The sequence below is a fragment of the Pseudochaenichthys georgianus genome, unplaced genomic scaffold (assembly GCF_902827115.2).
Source record: "Pseudochaenichthys georgianus unplaced genomic scaffold, fPseGeo1.2 scaffold_1290_arrow_ctg1, whole genome shotgun sequence".
NCBI classification, from domain to species: Eukaryota; Metazoa; Chordata; class Actinopteri; order Perciformes; family Channichthyidae; genus Pseudochaenichthys; species Pseudochaenichthys georgianus.
In genome coordinates, this window is record NW_027262193.1 from 21,950 (window position 1) to 38,899 (window position 16,950).

The 16,950-nt window shown below is 40.6% G+C and overlaps 1 protein-coding gene across 1 annotated transcript; it reads left to right on the forward strand.

Moving 5' to 3' along the window:
- Nucleotides 1–2,733: 2,733 nt before the first annotated feature.
- Nucleotides 2,734–16,657, forward strand: LOC117440874 (broad substrate specificity ATP-binding cassette transporter ABCG2-like; the record flags this gene model as incomplete). The annotated part of the gene is made up of 5 exons (XM_034077096.2): nucleotides 2,734–2,810; nucleotides 3,707–3,778; nucleotides 3,850–3,980; nucleotides 15,890–15,949; nucleotides 16,408–16,657. Coding segments are annotated over exons 1-5 (528 nt in total), but the record flags the coding sequence as incomplete, so codon positions are not given.
- Between the last annotated feature and the right edge of the window lie 293 nt (nucleotides 16,658–16,950).

Sequence of the window (16,950 nt, forward strand, 5' to 3'; positions counted from 1 at the left end):
ATCTGAGTACTTCTACTTTTACTCAAGTACAAGATCTGAGTACTTCTACTTTTACTCAAGTACAATATCTGAGTACTTCTGCTTTTACTCAAGTACAATATCTGAGTACTTCTACTTTTACTCAAGTACAAGATCTGAGTACTTCTACTTTTACTCAAGTACAAGATCTGAGTACTTCTGCTTTTACTCAAGTACAAGATCTGAGTACTTCTGCTTTTACTCAAGAGCAAGATCTGAGTACTTCTACTTTTACTCAAGTACAAGATCTGAGTACTTCTACTTTTACTTAAGTACAAGATCTGAGTACTTCTACTTTTACTCAAGTACAAGATCTGAGTACTTCTACTTTTACTCAAGTACAAGATCTGAGTACTTCTAGTTTTACTCAAGAACAAGATCTGAGTACTTCTACTTTTACTCAAGTACAAGATCTGAGTACTTCTACTTTTACTCAAGATCTGAGTACTTCTACTTTTACTCAAGTACAAGATCTGAGTACTTCTACTTTTACTCAAGAACAAGATCTGAGTACTTCTACTTTTACTCAAGATCTGAGTACTTCTACTTTTACTCAAGAACAAGATCTGAGTACTTCTACTTTTACTCTAGTACAAGATCTGAGTACTTCTACTTTTACTCAAGATCTGAGTACTTCTACTTTTACTCAAGCACAAGATCTGAGTACTTCTACTTTTACTCAAGAACAAGATCTGAGTACTTCTACTTTTACTCAAGATCTGAGTACTTCTACTTTTACTCAAGAACAAGATCTGAGTACTTCTACTTTTACTCTAGTACAAGATCTGAGTACTTCTACTTTTACTCAAGATCTGAGTACTTCTACTTTTACTCAAGCACAAGATCTGAGTACTTCTACTTTTACTCAAGAACAAGATCTGAGTACTTCTGCTTTTACTCAAGTACAAGATCTGAGTACTTCTACTTTTACTCAAGTACAAGATCTGAGTACTTCTACTTTTACTCAAGTACAAGATCTGAGTACTTCTGCTTTTACTCAAGTACAAGATCTGAGTACTTCTACTTTTACTCAAGTACAAGATCTGAGTACTTCTACTTTTACTCAAGTACAAGATCTGAGTACTTCTGCTTTTACTCAAGTACAAGATCTGAGTACTTCTACTTTTACTTAAGTACAAGATCTGAGTACTTCTACTTTTACTCAAGTACAAGATCTGAGTACTTCTAGTTTTACTCAAGAACAAGATCTGAGTACTTCTACTTTTACTCAAGTACAAGATCTGAGTACTTCTACTTTTACTCAAGATCTGAGTACTTCTACTTTTACTCAAGTACAAGATCTGAGTACTTCTTCCACCTCTGAATTGTATTTTTTAACGTGTTCTGTAATCTAAGTGTTCTCCTCCTGATTCTGAAGATGTAAACAGTATTCGGTGTACATTCTGATGGTAATTGTACATATTAAATACAGGACTTGTATTTATTTCATACTCTGATGTAACACAAACAGCAGCCACTGCATAACGTGAGCATGACGTCACTGATGTACCATATACTGATATCAGTGACTGAATGAACGACAGTAAACATTTTATTGTCAATTAAATCTGACATTTTACTGATAACCTCAAGAATGAGTGCACTTCAACGCAACCCCCCTTTCTGTAGCGTTGGGGAAGTGTGTGTGTGTGTGTGTGTGTGTGTGTGTGTGGCCTATCATTACTATACTTGTGGGGACCTACATCTGTTTACATTGTCACGTGTGGGGACCCGCCTCCCTTATGGGGACAAAATGGAGGTCCCCATGAGGGGGATCATTAATTTAGGGTGAAGACTTGGTTAGGGTTAGGTTGTGTTGGTTCTGGTTCAGGTTAGGATAAGTCTCCAGGAAATGCATGTAAGTCAATGTAATGTCCCCTGAAGTGATGTATACATGGTATGTGTGTGTGTGTGTGTGCGCACGTGTGTGTGTGTGTGTGTGTGTGAGAGAGAGAGAGAGACAGCTGCACTCCTGCCTACTTCTCTTTTCTAGCCTTCAGTCATAAAACTGGGTTTACCACACACTGCTCTCACACACTCCTTAGCTCCGAAGCTCTTGCCTCTAGGCTGACAATTTTTTGGAGCTGGAAGTGAACCGGATTCCGGAGCTAAGAGGCGGTGTGAACAGGAAAAACCAGTACTTTCCAGGCTCCAGCTCCGAGCCGGTTTGAAAGGGGCAACACACTCCTCTCTCACACACTCCTCACACACTGCACTCTGCTGCTGCTGCTGCCGGTGTCACCGGGATTACTCTTTTCAGAAGGTAAATACAGCTCTTTAGATGCTCTGTGTAACCACGTTAAGTGTGTGTGAAGGTGGGGAACATGGGAGCGGTTCTTTTGTAAGCTTCTTTACTACTTTTACTTTCAACACACACTGCATTTATTTAGGATCAAGACTCATAATTGTGATTCTGTCAATGACTGATTATCATGTTATAATCTAACACGAGCGTCTCTATCCACCTTATCAAGGATGTGGACGGACGTACATTGTGTAAAAGAGTCATAATGTGAGTTTAAACTGTCACGATCTGTCTGCGTTGTGTCTTGTCTATATCTGTTTCTGGTTTTCTGCCTGCGTTGTGTTGTGTCTTGTTTAGATCTGTCTGTGGTTCCCTGTCGTTAGCTTCCCTGGTGTGTCTGATTGCCCGATTGTGTTCACCTGTGTCCCCGTGTCTTCTCCTCCCTCCTCACCTGTGTCTTGTTTGTGTGATTAGTCTCGTGTGTATTTAAGTTCTGGTTTTTCTGTCTGTCTCTGTCGGTTCGTCTTGTCTCATGACTAGTTCGTCGGTGAGTGTTCTGTTTTGTCTTTGTTTATCACCTAGCCTTGAAATAAAGGAATTTTCACTTTATTCTGCATTTGGGTCCAGCCTGCTTCACACACCGTAACATAAACTCTGATAACAGGCATATATGAACAGCTAACACACAGTGGATGTGTTGGATTACTAAATGTGTAACTGCTGAACTTAATATAAATATTGTAGGTTTTGGATTTCCAACAATATTCTGATTAACTCTTACATTGCTGCTGTAGAGCTAGTTAGCCCAGCATGCTAACATTAGCTGCTAACATTAAATCACAAAAACCCAGTTTAAATCCATTATTTACAATATTTCTATTTTTAGAAAGGCGATATTAAAAGATAAAACGAATTAAAATTATTTTTGTTGTGATTGTTTAATTGTCTTTGCTTTAAATTCTAAACGTAACACTTTTTACTAAAAAAAAATTCATGTTGCACTCATTATTTGAAGGATTAAATGCGAATACATTGAGAAATATATAAATGTATATAAGGAATATATATATATAAAATGCATTGAAACCATAGAAAATATTAGATTAAAACGCAAAACTATGTTAGAAATGGGTCAGTTTTATGTAATCTAGTGACTATTAATAGACACAACCTTGAATATATTATTATTTTTATATAATGTACTAATTTAATCTTCAAAATGTGATCTTAAAGGCTTATACTTGCTTGAAAACGTGTTCTTGAAACTTAAAATGGACAGAAATTCATGTTTCATTCATTATTTGGAGGTTAAAACTTGATTTATTGTAAAAAAATGGGAATTAATTGAAACCATAGCAACCATAGAAAAGTTGAAGCTATGTTGAAAACGGGTCAGTTTCCTGTATACGCGTTAACAACACTAATCTATCCTCAGTGTTTCAGCAGGAAGAGGTAAAGATGTCTGAGGGCCGGGTGGCGATAGACATGGCGACCAATGGAGCCTCCAGACACCAGGTACCCTTCCTTCATTGATCACATATTATTAAAAATATACACATTTTGGGTTTATAATACGTGTTTTTCAGCCTGCAGGTTTGGGCCAGCAGCTGCGCGGCGCCACCGTTAGCTTCCACAACATCGTCTACAAAGTGACCGTTGGAGGAAACTGCCTGTGTCGGAAGAAAGGGACGATCAAGGAAATCCTCATCGACTTGAAGTGAGTAAAATACAGCTTCGAAAATGGGAATGTAATTAGATTCCTTTATCGTCACTACAGCGACATTCCAAGCATTCCTGAAGGTGCAATTACACATAACAGACAGTATCATGTTGACAATACAAGCTAAAACTTGTGACTATAAATTGGACCTATGATACATCGAACAGTACAACATTACCATACAAATACAAGAACAATACGACAAGGCAGTAACAAATGTAAACGAGTCATGTTTTAAATGGTTAAATGCTCCGGAGATACAGACGTTCATCCATCTGTCTTTTCTGCAGGTTTGAGGTGTTTGAAAGCAGTAACACAACAACAGGCTATAAGAGAAGCAAATGTCTCAATATTTTCATTGAAGGGTCATAAACATTGTTTCCAGACATAAGGAAGCTAGTTAGCTCGGTTGCTAACGGAACAATACGTCAATAGAGATAATTATAATATGTCTTATAACTAATATTCCTTTTTTTGGTGAAAAGCTCGTAGCCTGTAATGGCTTTTTCTGGCTATCCTGGTTGGTCGATGTTTTTTTTAACTTTTTTTACATTACATGTCACTTGTTAGACGCTTTTATCCAAAGCGACCTACATACTCAACACTGTGGGCAATCCCCACAGGAGCACTTTGGGGTGAAGTGTCTCAGGCTGCGGCCACACGAGGACAAAAACGGCTAAACGCATAGGATTAACGCAAACGCAATCGCAAACAAGCTTCCGTCCACACGCAATAGTTATCCGGATAGTTTCTGTCCACACGAGACCGCTCCGTTTAGCTCCAGCCGCTGGAGAAGCTGCAGTACATATGCCGAGCCTGTACGTGGCGCTGTTACTCCCTCCACAAAAGCAGCGAAGAAGCATGGTTGTCATGGTTGCCCTTCTGTTTATTCTCCGCGGTGGGGGCCGAGGGAACCGGGCAGAGTTTTTCGCCAGTCAGCGTGTATTAAAGTTTAAATCTTCCGGACAAAATTAGAAAAGTGCCGGTCAAAGGTCTTCTTTGTTATTTATTGAGCTTTAAAACAAATGAATAATGACTCTATATAATATAATGATAAAATACACAGAGCCTCTCTTTTTCCTCCCTCTCTTCAGACAGCGCCAGCGTCTGTCTCATGCAGCAGCTCATCCAGTAATCAGTGACCCGGCCGACAGTAAAAATAAACATATTTATAACTAGTTTAGTTTGAGAGGTAATTAAAATAGCTAAGGGTGATGATCTGACTTGAAGTGTGTGTTTTGCTGCAGCGGGAGGAGCTGCAGGTGAGCAGAGCTGCGTGTCTCCGTCCTGTCAGATTAGACTTCACTCGCGAGAGAAAGATAAATAATCTGAATTCAGGGTGCAGTTTACTTTGACGTGGGGGTGAGCAGCAGAGGTGGGGAGAGGCGGGGCTATTGCCTCATCATTATTGCTGTAGATGTTGCACAAACAACTGTAGCATGGTCAATAGCGTCCGGAGCACGATGGCAACTCTGCGATCCGCCATTGTTGTTGTTGTTGGTGGCGAAACACTTCAGCACTGGCGCGGGGTAAGCGGAGGTGAGCAGAAGAGGTGGGGAGAGGCGGGGCTATTGCGCAATCACTATCAGTGATCTGAAAATGTTCGGATCGGGCACACACACGGAGCCGTTTGACCCCCCAGAGCGTTGCGTATGCCGTTCTATCCACCTTGGGACCCGTTATCGTTTCCTCAGTCGTTTAGTGCCATATTCGGTCGTCCTCGTGCGGCCGAACGGTCTATATGACACTAAACAGTAACGCAAACGACCGAATTCGTCCTCGTGTGGCCGCAGCCTCAGGGACACAACGACATGCTGGCCGTTTCTCAATCTCGAGGATACTGGCTTCCAAGCCAATATTTCAAGGATGCTACGTCATCGAGTGCCACTGAAGGACTCTTCCAATCTCCAGCATACTTGGAATTCCACCGAGGCCGCGTCCTTTGTTTGGGGGTAATTTCGAGGCTGCACATGGGTAGACTTCGCATCCTTAAAATCCCCACAATGCTTTGCGCACGGACTAAATATGTTACTTTGTTACATTTGCTATCACGAAAAATGTGTCCCGTGAAAGTAAAGCAAGTTCATAATTAGATGGACATCGTGAGGTATTTTTTCATAGCCTACAGTCGAGACACTTTACAGCAAATACAACGGCACAGATTGTTCAGAATATCAGTATGAAAAAAAACGACACCCTCTATCCCAGTGGTTCTCAAACTTGTCCTGTCATTCCCCACTTTGAACAGGTGGGCCTTTTCAAGCCCCACCTGTTCCTCGTCGCTCCAATGAAATGGTAGGCCAAGCTTAAAATGGTCAAATATATCGTTCTATAACGGGGTCTCCAACCTTTTTTAGGATGAGAGCTACTTTCAAAACATTAAACAAGTCGTGAGCTACTTTTACTCCTCTTTTAGTTTTTTTGCAGTGTATATATTTAGCACATTTTAACATTATTATATGCTACCTCTAACCTTTGAGTGCTGTTTGGGTCTGTGGGACTCGTTTTCAGTGTTTACTAAAATTAAATGTAGCAATTTAATTATTTTAACCTGCTTTATTTGGTGGTGGACGTCACATCCTCGAGGGGGGTCCAAGGGCACCCCAGGAAGATTTTTTTTAAATGTTGAAGTTAAATGCATCAATCTGGTGCACTTTGAGCTAGGGCTGCTCGATTAATCGTATTTTAATCGCAATTACGTTTTTGGCTTGCAACGATTATATTTTCTTAAATTTTAAAAAAAAATTTAATAGGTTTTTCAGTTGAATTATTCTTAAAGTTCAGGGTAATCAGCTGTTAAAAACATACTTTTCAAATTATTTTCTTCAATAAATTGATGTTTTTCAAAGTAAATGGTTAATCGTTTTTAATAATCGTGATATCAATTATTGACCCAAATAATCGAGATTATGATTTTTGCCATAATCGAGCAGCCCTACTTTGAGCCCAACATGAATTTATGGGTACAGCTCTCAACACTCAGATGAAAGGGAGCTGTATACTTTTCAATAATCAAAACATCTTTAGAATATGATCACAACAAATCATTTAAACTTGTTTATTCTTATCTTATGTTACCTAGTTAGCATTCCTTCTTTTTATTTATGCATATTTTACTAATCCCTCCCCTTTTAAACTTTTTACTGTCCAATAGTACAGGGGTTCCCAACCCCCGGTCCGCGGAGGTGTTACTGCCGGGCCGTGAAATAGCTGAGTTTATCGTAATATTTGCAGAATTATAAATATATCAAAAATATTTTATCAAAATATTTTTTTCAAAAAGTGTTTAATTTTTGCACCTATACCAGTCATATTATTTCATCCAGTAGCCTTCGCCGTGTTTACCTTCATCAGAACAGCGAGTGACTGCAGGCTGCTACGTGTTAACCACACACACCTCTACACACACCTCTACACACATCTCTACACACATCGAACTGCCCCATTACTCCCCCTTTTATTAGTTGTATGAAGGAGATGTCCGGTCACCAAGGCGCATGATGTGTGTGTGTGTGTGTGTGTGTGTGTGTGTGCTCTGCTCTGTATGTTCGGTGTGTTTGTGTCTGTCCAACACCGCCATTTGTTTTCAAATGAGCATGAACAGTAATTTACACACATCTGGCTAACTCCACAGGCAGCCTGTATGCGGGTGTTCCCAAAATAAATTAGTTTAATCTTAATCTCGATGTAGAGCTAAATGCTGTCGGACATGCACCGGAACAAACATCACTATCATAATATCTTCTGAAAACAAATGCCACTCACTCACTCACTCACTCACTCACTCACTCACTCACTCACTCACTCACTCACTCACTCACTCACTCACTCACTCACTCACTCACTCACTCACTCACTCACTCACTCACTCACTCACTCACTCACTCACTCACTCACTCACTCACTCACTCACTCACTCACTCACTCACTCACTCACTCACTCACTCACTCACTCACTCACTCACTCACTCACTCACTCACTCACTCACTCACTCACTCACTCACTCACTCACACACACACACACACCTCCTTCATAATCCTCCTACAATTAGCCTCTGTTGCTACCTGCTGGTGGTGAGTAAATATTAAAATCAGTTAAAATTGACAACCGGTCCGCGATTTTTTTTAAATGTATCTGCCAGTCCTTGGCACAATAAAGGTTGGGAACCCCTGCTATAGTACACATTGGAATGATTTCTTATTTATTTTTTACAACTTTATTAAATAGACATTATTATTATCTCTCTCTTGCTCTCTCTCTCTCGCTCCACATTGCTTTTCTTCCCGACTGCAACGCTGTTGTGTGTCTGTGAGAGCGTTTCACATGTGGGTATGAGAGATGGCGAGCCTGTCTCTGAGGGCCTAAGATATTCTACAAAATAATATTTAAAAACATTAAAACAAATAATCTTTTTCTTTTATATATTTGTTTTAAATATGTTTTTAGTAATATTTGTCATTAGTTTTACCAATAATAACTTGATTAAATTGTATTTAAAATAACATTTCCAAAGAAATAAATCCTTTGAATCTGCCTATTCAGTTTCTGTTTGAATGTGAAGGGTTACATGAAAGAAGCTCCTCCAATCATATCTTCCCTCTAAATGGGTGGGCTTTATTATCGCGGACTTTATGACAAGTTCCCCCGCTGTGAAACGTTTCTTGTTTCCATAGCAACAACAACTGTCAACAGCGTAAACTCGTCTTCAAAATAAAAGCATGCCAAATTACACTTAAGACATAGAACTGCAACGAAAGTAACAAACACAATGCAATATCCTTTTCAATTTCAAAGAACACAAATTGGGTTATCTACAGGTGTTTTGTGTGGTAGAGGGTCGCTTTTCATTGATACGTTTTGCACCCCGGGCCGTTGTTTTGATATTCCACCAGTGTGAAAAAATAAATAAATAATAATTTTTGTTTTAAAAAAAATAATAATAATTTGTATTTCGTGACCCACCTATCACATCTCTGCGCCCCACACTTTGAGAAACGTTGCTATATCCTTAGACCCTCACATCGTACAAGGAAAAGCTTCCAGAGAAAACCCACGGTTTAAAGGGAACATGGGAGAAACCTCAGGGAGAGCAGCAGAGGAGGGATCCCTCTCCCAGGACGGACAGACGTGCAATAGATGCCGTGTGGAAATCCAAGAGATAATACATTTGACAGCATATAGATCGAATGTTAGGAAATGCATGTGTCTGTAATGAGAAGATGAATCCACGAGGATGTCAGCTAGAATCCTGTGGAAGCCATCAGGGAAGCAGCATGACGAGACCCAGGCAGGACCGCAGAGACAGGTTCAGCCACGACTCAAAGTCCACGACTTAATCCAGAGCTCAGGATAGAGGATCCAGGACACAGGACCACAGAAAGAGGATCAGCCTCGACTCCGGATCCCGGCGTAGATATAGATACAAAACAAGAAGAAAGATGTGGTTAATCGGAACAAGAGAAGACACAGACACAGACAGAGAGGGAGAAGGTCATTGGATCAAAGTTATTCTTGATAACCCTCTAGAAAGATCTCATGAACTTCCCACTCAATCTATCACGACCCGAGCAGTTCTGTTAGATATAGGATAAGCATAGGCGGCGCGTGTGGCTCAGGTTTGGGAAGGCTAAATCACTTTTTTTTTATAGACCCTCCGGTGTCTATAGAAAAGAGATCAACTCAGTGAAAGCACCGCTTGCTGACCAATCAGAGCTCAGTGTGCGGAGTTTAAATCTATCAAGTCATATTACAGGATAAAGGAAATACAGTTTAAACTGCTGTATGCAGAGAAGACGCCGACGTGTCGCACTTATCATTCATATCACATTCAATCAGATCATCGATCAGATAATATCATAGCCTGTATTATCTCCTTATCTGAGTCAGCTGAGCCGTATAGGACCGTGCAACACTCAGCGTCACAGACTGGATGCAGAAGTATTATTTTAAGCAACACATTATGTTGACGAAACACTCAACTCAAATGTAATTAAAGTCAGATCCACTCGTGTCTCAGACGGGCAGTGATATCATAAAACTGTTACGCTTTCAAACACTCGGAAGTTTATTTATTTTGTAACCAGTTATTCTGTATTCCCTTGCAGGTGGCTTGTATCCTGGATTATTATGTTTAAGTCATGGATGACTAATATTAGACAAATATGAAATTTAAAGTTCATATTTGTCTAATATTAGTTTACTTTTCATTAATGAAGTATGACGCTGCGCTGTCAGTACACTTGTCCCTGTTTGTGATTGGTCAAATGTTGCTAACCCCGCCCCTTTCACGTGAACGCGCTCTCAGCTGGTGAGAGAAGCCCTGGCTTGATTTACCGAGTTGATATTAACCAGCGTCGAGATCTCGTTTGTTAGGGTTAGTGAAGATAACTCAAACATATCCAGGGTTTGAACTGGCTTCGTAGCACACAGGGCACAGGTGGCTGCATAGCAGCGCTAATGTCAAAGACACAAACATTATATTTGTATTTTACCAGGATGCAGTGACACAAATATTTGGGAAGGCTTCCCTAGCCTACAGCACCCGCCGCCCCTGAGGATAAGACACAGAGATAGGCAGCACAACAATTTGGTCTCCTACACTTTCCATGATTTTTTTTCTGATGCATTTTTACTTTTTCCAGGTCTGATTATTAGAACTTCCTGTCATTTCCCTAAAAGTCTGAAAACCCTAAACAACATTTTCTCACTAAAAAAAACTTAAAGTTCGACACAGACCTCGTCGTTTCGTCAGTAAATCCACTTATATTGCAGATTCCCTTGCATTTAATAGATTTTGCAGCAAAATATCCTCACATCTTAAGCACCCCTTCCTCTAAATTCCTTTTTCCATCCCTCTGGACCTTTAACGTTTGAACTCGGTAATCTTGAGGCGACAGTGATTGTTTTTTTCTCTACGTACCGACAGAGGACACCTGGAGTTTTCTACGTGACCCGATCAAAGCCCACCCAATCAAACACACACACATTTGGAGGCAAAGGAAGGACGTTTTCTTTGTGCAGAAACGAACCTTTGCCCTGTGACAAACACACGCCTCCAGAAGCGCGTTGTAATACAATGAGACTCAGCTTGAAGCAACAAACAGCTGAGCGGCAGGATGCTTTCAAACAGGACGGTGAATTCTAGAAACCTGATGCTTGGTCCAACTCCGGACTGAAATATCTCGACAATTATTCACGATATAATCATGACATTTGGCAGAAACATTCATGGTTCCCAGAGGACAGACCGCAGTGCCAACATATGGTTTCCAGTTTTAGTTTTTAGGGAAACGTCTTAACGATTACTCGATGGATTTACATGAAAATTGGCTCTTTATGTCACGTTGCTAAGAGCATACATCCTACCAATTTCCCTCCAAAAACAAGTCAAATATTTTACTTATCCTGTCGAAAATCTCCATATTCACGGCATTGATTGGCGTAGAAATTGGTCACTCATGTTTCCCAGAGGATAACAACTGTTGGATGTTCTTAGACTTTTCCACTCGTGCCACAAGTTTTTGTTTGTAAAATGTAACAACTACTTGATGGATTTGCACGAACTTTGATTGGATTGGTGCAAAATTTGGTACAAGCATTCATGGTTTCCAGAGGATGAACCCTATGACATTAAGATTGAGATTGACCAATGGGATTTATGGTCTCAAGAACTGTGTCCGATTTCAATGAAATGAATCACATATTTTCACTTTCCCCTCAGCGTGAATTGAAATATCTTCAGTGATACTCTTACTTTGTATGTAGTGCCTTCATCAGGACAACAGTTGATTAAATACTTGTTAACATAATGGCGTTCCACCGACAATGAGATATTTAGCACGCTAATATCAACACTCAGACCCAGTGGCGGCTGGTGGAAAATATTTTTGGTGGGGCTGTTGATATAGTGAGTAAAACATTTTGTTTTGGGAGAAATGACCCCTTAAATTAGGACTTCTGGTGATGTAATGGCGCGTTTCCAGTGCAGCACGGAGCTCGCTTTTAGCGTGCCGAGCCGTGCGGTGCCCGTTTTTGGTTGCGTTTCCACTTGGCCTAGTACCGGCTAGCGGGTCCTAATTCAGTTTTTCTGGACCCATAAAATCGTGGTTCTAGGGCCAGGAACAACCAGGCTGAGTCGGGCTGAGCATGCTAAACTAGAGAGAGAACTGCTGGCCAGGGGGCTACAACTACAACAAGATGAACATATTTGACCGTGATTTAATTGTAATACACGTTTCTAAATGATGCCGAAGTAACAACACACTGATACCGGTTAGTAAAACCATGAATTAGCGCTTTGACAAGTCTGCAGACAGACGGCAGACGAAAAACCTTTTAGAATGCATGTTTTCTGAATGGAGCTTGGCTAAGCTAACGTTGGATATGCTCCGACCGTCCACACTCACAACAACGGCCTACAGACATAAATAAACCAGCGACTGTATTCTCCATGACACAGGCAGTCTGTGGTTTGTACTTCTTTAACTTTTGTCTAGTTTCTGAACGGATATGAGGAGCTGTGAGCTCTGAGTGCTAAGAGCTAACGGCTGTGTTGTTATGCTATGTTAGCTTTGCCAAGCATGGCTAGCTTGAATGTACTTGTCATATGTTACTTCGTGCACTCGTGCTTTTTAATTTTTTGGACAAATGCTTCATATCGCTTACCCCTGTCACAGTCCACGGGCACATCGTATCTGTCCCCGGCTGTTTGAAGAGCAAGCATGGGAAACAAAAGACAGCATGTACCTGTTTGCATCCAGCTAGCCTTTCTGGTGTACCAGCTACGTGAGAAGCCTCGTTGATACGTTTTGTCTTTTTCACGAGCTTGCTGCGATATATACAAATCGGGTTGGTCCGGTCCAAGGTCTTTAAGCAACAGTTTATCTCCCAAACTTCTCCTTTCGAAAGGATTGGCGAGTAGCTCTTGGGCGGAATTGGGTGCGGACCGAGGTCCGGCGACTCCACCTGCACACAAAGCCATTCTCATCCAACTACTGCGTCACCTTGGTCACTCACGAGTCTAAAAAACAACTCACGTCAACGCACGTAAGCAACATGGGCGCCAACGTGAGCGCCCTCGTGACCAAAATATTTGACGGCGCTGATTGGCTGAAATTATGTTTGGGCGGCACAGTTTACTATTGAGACTTTTGCAACCTGCTGGTTGCTGCTGTTTGGCTCGGGGGCTCTGCCCCGTAATGATAAACTAATGCCATGGGCAAGGCCAGGCAGGAAACGGGTGACTTATCAGTAACACCATTTTAAACGAGATTTTATTGTAGATTATACATTTTACTGATACCAATTGTATGATATTTACCTTGTTCATTACAAATAAAAATATAAAATATATATTTAAAAAAAAAAAAAAAATTAATATTTTTTTTTTTGAATACAATTTTTTTTTTTTTTTTTTTTTATGTGGGAAGAGGTGAGGCAGCGCCCTTATTGGCTGGCCGCCACTGCTCAGACCCTCTGTTTTAAGAACAGCCTCACCAAGTCACTATCATGACCTTAGACTAGAAAGTTTGGTCCGATAAAGAAACCTTTACAAATTAAGAGAGGCTCAAAATCAGGAGGAAAAAACCTAGATTACACAACACATGTTTTAAAGCATGGAGACCGCCTTGATAAAGGTCGTTGCTCTCTGATCGACCTCCAGTTGTTGAGCATAACTACAGCGTTGCTTTGCTCGATCCTTCACGCTGTAGTGTGTCGATGTGTAAGCAACCCTCACTAAATCTAAGAGCTGGAAAGCATATTTGCTTTCTTCCGAGCTCACAGAGAGGTCAAAATATATTTATATTAGCTGCAACACAAACACCTGACTTCAGATGCTCCCTGTCGTTATGATCTGTTATGAAACCTTTCATAATGGCGTGTTATGAACATGATCAAAGTGCAGTGTGTGTGTGGAGTACAGAGGGTGGTATTTGCTGTTTTATTGTTCAGTGTAATCATTGACTAAAGCTGAAGGTTCAGTGTTCTTATAGAAATTAAGAGCGTGGGAACATGTGTGCAGCCGTACAATTATATTTACTGTCTTTTATTATTCTGCATAAAACACAATTACTTTTGAATTTTGATTAGAGAAACATCCCTGCTTTCCTCCTATGGACTTAGCCTGCTTGTTTTAACTATCTATACGCAACCTTTGGCATTTTTTCAGTATTTTGTAATGCTTTTTCTTTCCGGTTTGATGCCTCATTTTGTAACCCATTCTTTTATATATGTTTGTTGTTCTTAACAAAGTGGTTTCTGTCATCTTTTCCTTGGCATCCTGACTTCATTTTTGGGCAATTTCCACCAACATGTGACCATTTATAGGCCAAGTCAGAGAGACGTTAACAGGAGAGAGTACAAGTCAACAGACGGCTGTAACATCTCTATAAATTAATAAAGAAATAGTCCTTGGAAAGTTCCCTTAGTTAAGTAAAATTGTTTAAGGCGAGGACTTAAGGGTAAAAACAGAGGTCTTGAAAAATATCTTATTAAACGTGCTAAAAGACAAATTCAAACAGTTTCAATGAAAACAAAACATCAATTCAGTTTGCTGGGAATAAAAAGGAAGAGAGAAACATCATCAAAACTGCTGAGTCATGTTATGCGTTGCTGATTTACTAAGTCTTTATCCTGAGTCAGCAAAAGACGAATCAAACTTTTCCACAAAAACCTAAAAAAAAAAAAGTCAGTTCTTCAAATGTTCTCGATTTCATATCTGCAATCACAAAGTTCCCCGCGGAGAAACACAGAAGTGAAACTGCCGCGTCATGTTAAACAAAACATGACTTTAGAGATGAGTCAGCAATATGAGAGCAGACTGTTAGCTTAGCTTAGCACAAAGACTGGAAACAAAGGCGAACTGTTGGGTTCAGAATTCCAGAAAAGACGGATAACTTCTAAGTGTAATTATTTATTGTAAAGAGAGCAAAAGATATATATCACTTGGCCAAGGACTCGTCACGTCTTTGGAATCACAGACAATAATGGTAATGTAATCTGTAACCACCAAATCCGTCAAGAGCCTCGAACCTCGTGCGACAGGACGTTGCCCGTACATTTATGATTGGTCAAGACTAGCTGAAGAGATACCGCGGTTTAGACTTGGTTCTCTTTGGTTGGTGCGCAGACTCAGAGTCTCTTGGCAACACGATCCTCCAATCAGCATTCGGCCGGCCTATGGAAGTCCCTCCCTGCTCTGGCACCATCATGCTAATTTGTTTTCTCTCGCGTTTCTTCAGATATAGCGGGAAACCATAATGTTGCTTCCTAGCTTTGCGGAGTCGAGGCCGGCGCGATGTGCTGTTCTTTGTGTTCTCGTCTCTGCAAGCCAAACTTTCTTCTGACTATTCCCCTCGTTGCATCGAACCCATCAGAACCTGGGATTAGTGATTGTGTCTATTTATTCTATAGTCATAGCAATCTCATGAGCACAATACGCATATAATGTAATAATAAGAAGCAGTCTTGTAATGTTATATACAAATAGACTCCAAACAAACAAAACATCAATTCAGTTTGCTGGGAATAAAAAGGAAGAGAGAAACATCATCAAAACTGCTGAGTCATGTTATGCGTTGCTGATTTACTAAGTCTTTATCCCGAGTCAGCAAAAACCCCAAAAGATGAATCAAACTTTTCCACAAAAACCTCAAAAAACTTGATTTCATACAAAGTTCACCGCGGAGAAGCACTGAAGTGAAACTGCCGCGTCATGTTAAACAAAACATGACTTTAGACGAGAGATGAGTCAGCAATATGAGACCGTTAGCTTAGCTTAGCACAAAGAATGGAAACAAAGGGGAACTGTTAGCATGGTACCAGCTCAGTTCTGTACGTTGTTTAGTTTCAATTATATGAACTTTTCTCATATTTCTAAACTGTTTTTGTTATTGTCTCCCTCAGTGGCCTCATGAAGCCGGGACTGAACGCCATCATGGGAGCAACAGGAAGTGGGAAATCATCGTGAGTCTGAACTGAACTTTAATACTTCATATGCTAATTTAAACTTCGACAACCCGACATCTCAGAGGGAAATGCTGTAGTTTTCATCCAGTGGAAAGCATGCATCTGCAGCTGGTGATGAACTAAAGGATCACGTGTTCCTTTACGAAGCTATTTTTATTATTCAAATTAATAAATATTTACTGCAAGACATTTGTAAAATAACATATAACTAAAATATGGGAAGAATTATCCAGAAAATGTCTTAAAATAATGTGAAAAATACAAATTATTATTAAAATATGTGAAACGTTGTATGAGCGTGAAATGTGTTAAATATCCCAAAAAACTATGAGTAAAATATATTTAAAAAATAAGCAGAAAATATGTGAAATACAAGAACGGTTTGTTAAACAAATCCAAAGTGTCAGTAGAATTCGTGTCCAATCAGCCCTCGAACTTGAATGTCCCCACATCAGGTTTCTGGACGTGTTGGCGGCGAGGAAGGACCCGGCCGGGCTCTCCGGAGAGGTTCTGATCGACGGAGCTCACCAGCCTCCAAACTTCAAGTGTCTGTCGGGATACGTGGTGCAGGTGAGAGGAGGTCAGACAGGAAGTAGAACTGCAGGAGCCAATCAGGTGAGAGGAGGTCAGACAGGAAGTAGAACTGCAGGAGCCAATCAGGTGAGAGAAGGTCAGACAGGAAGTAGAACTGCAGGAGCCAATCAGGTGAGAGGAGGTCAGACAGGAAGTAGAACTGCAGGAGCCAATCAGGTGAGAGGAGGTCAGACAGGAGTAGAACTGCAGGAGCCAATCAGGTGAGAGAAGGTCAGACAGGAAGTAGAACTGCAGGAGCCAATCAGGTGAGAGGAGGTCAGACAGGAAGTAGAACTGCAGGAGCCAATCAGGTGAGAGGAGGTCAGACAGGAAGTAGAACTGCAGGAGCCAATCAGGTGTCTACAAACATTCATGGTTTCCAGAGGATGAACCCGAGTGACATTAATGATAATCTGACTTTCCCT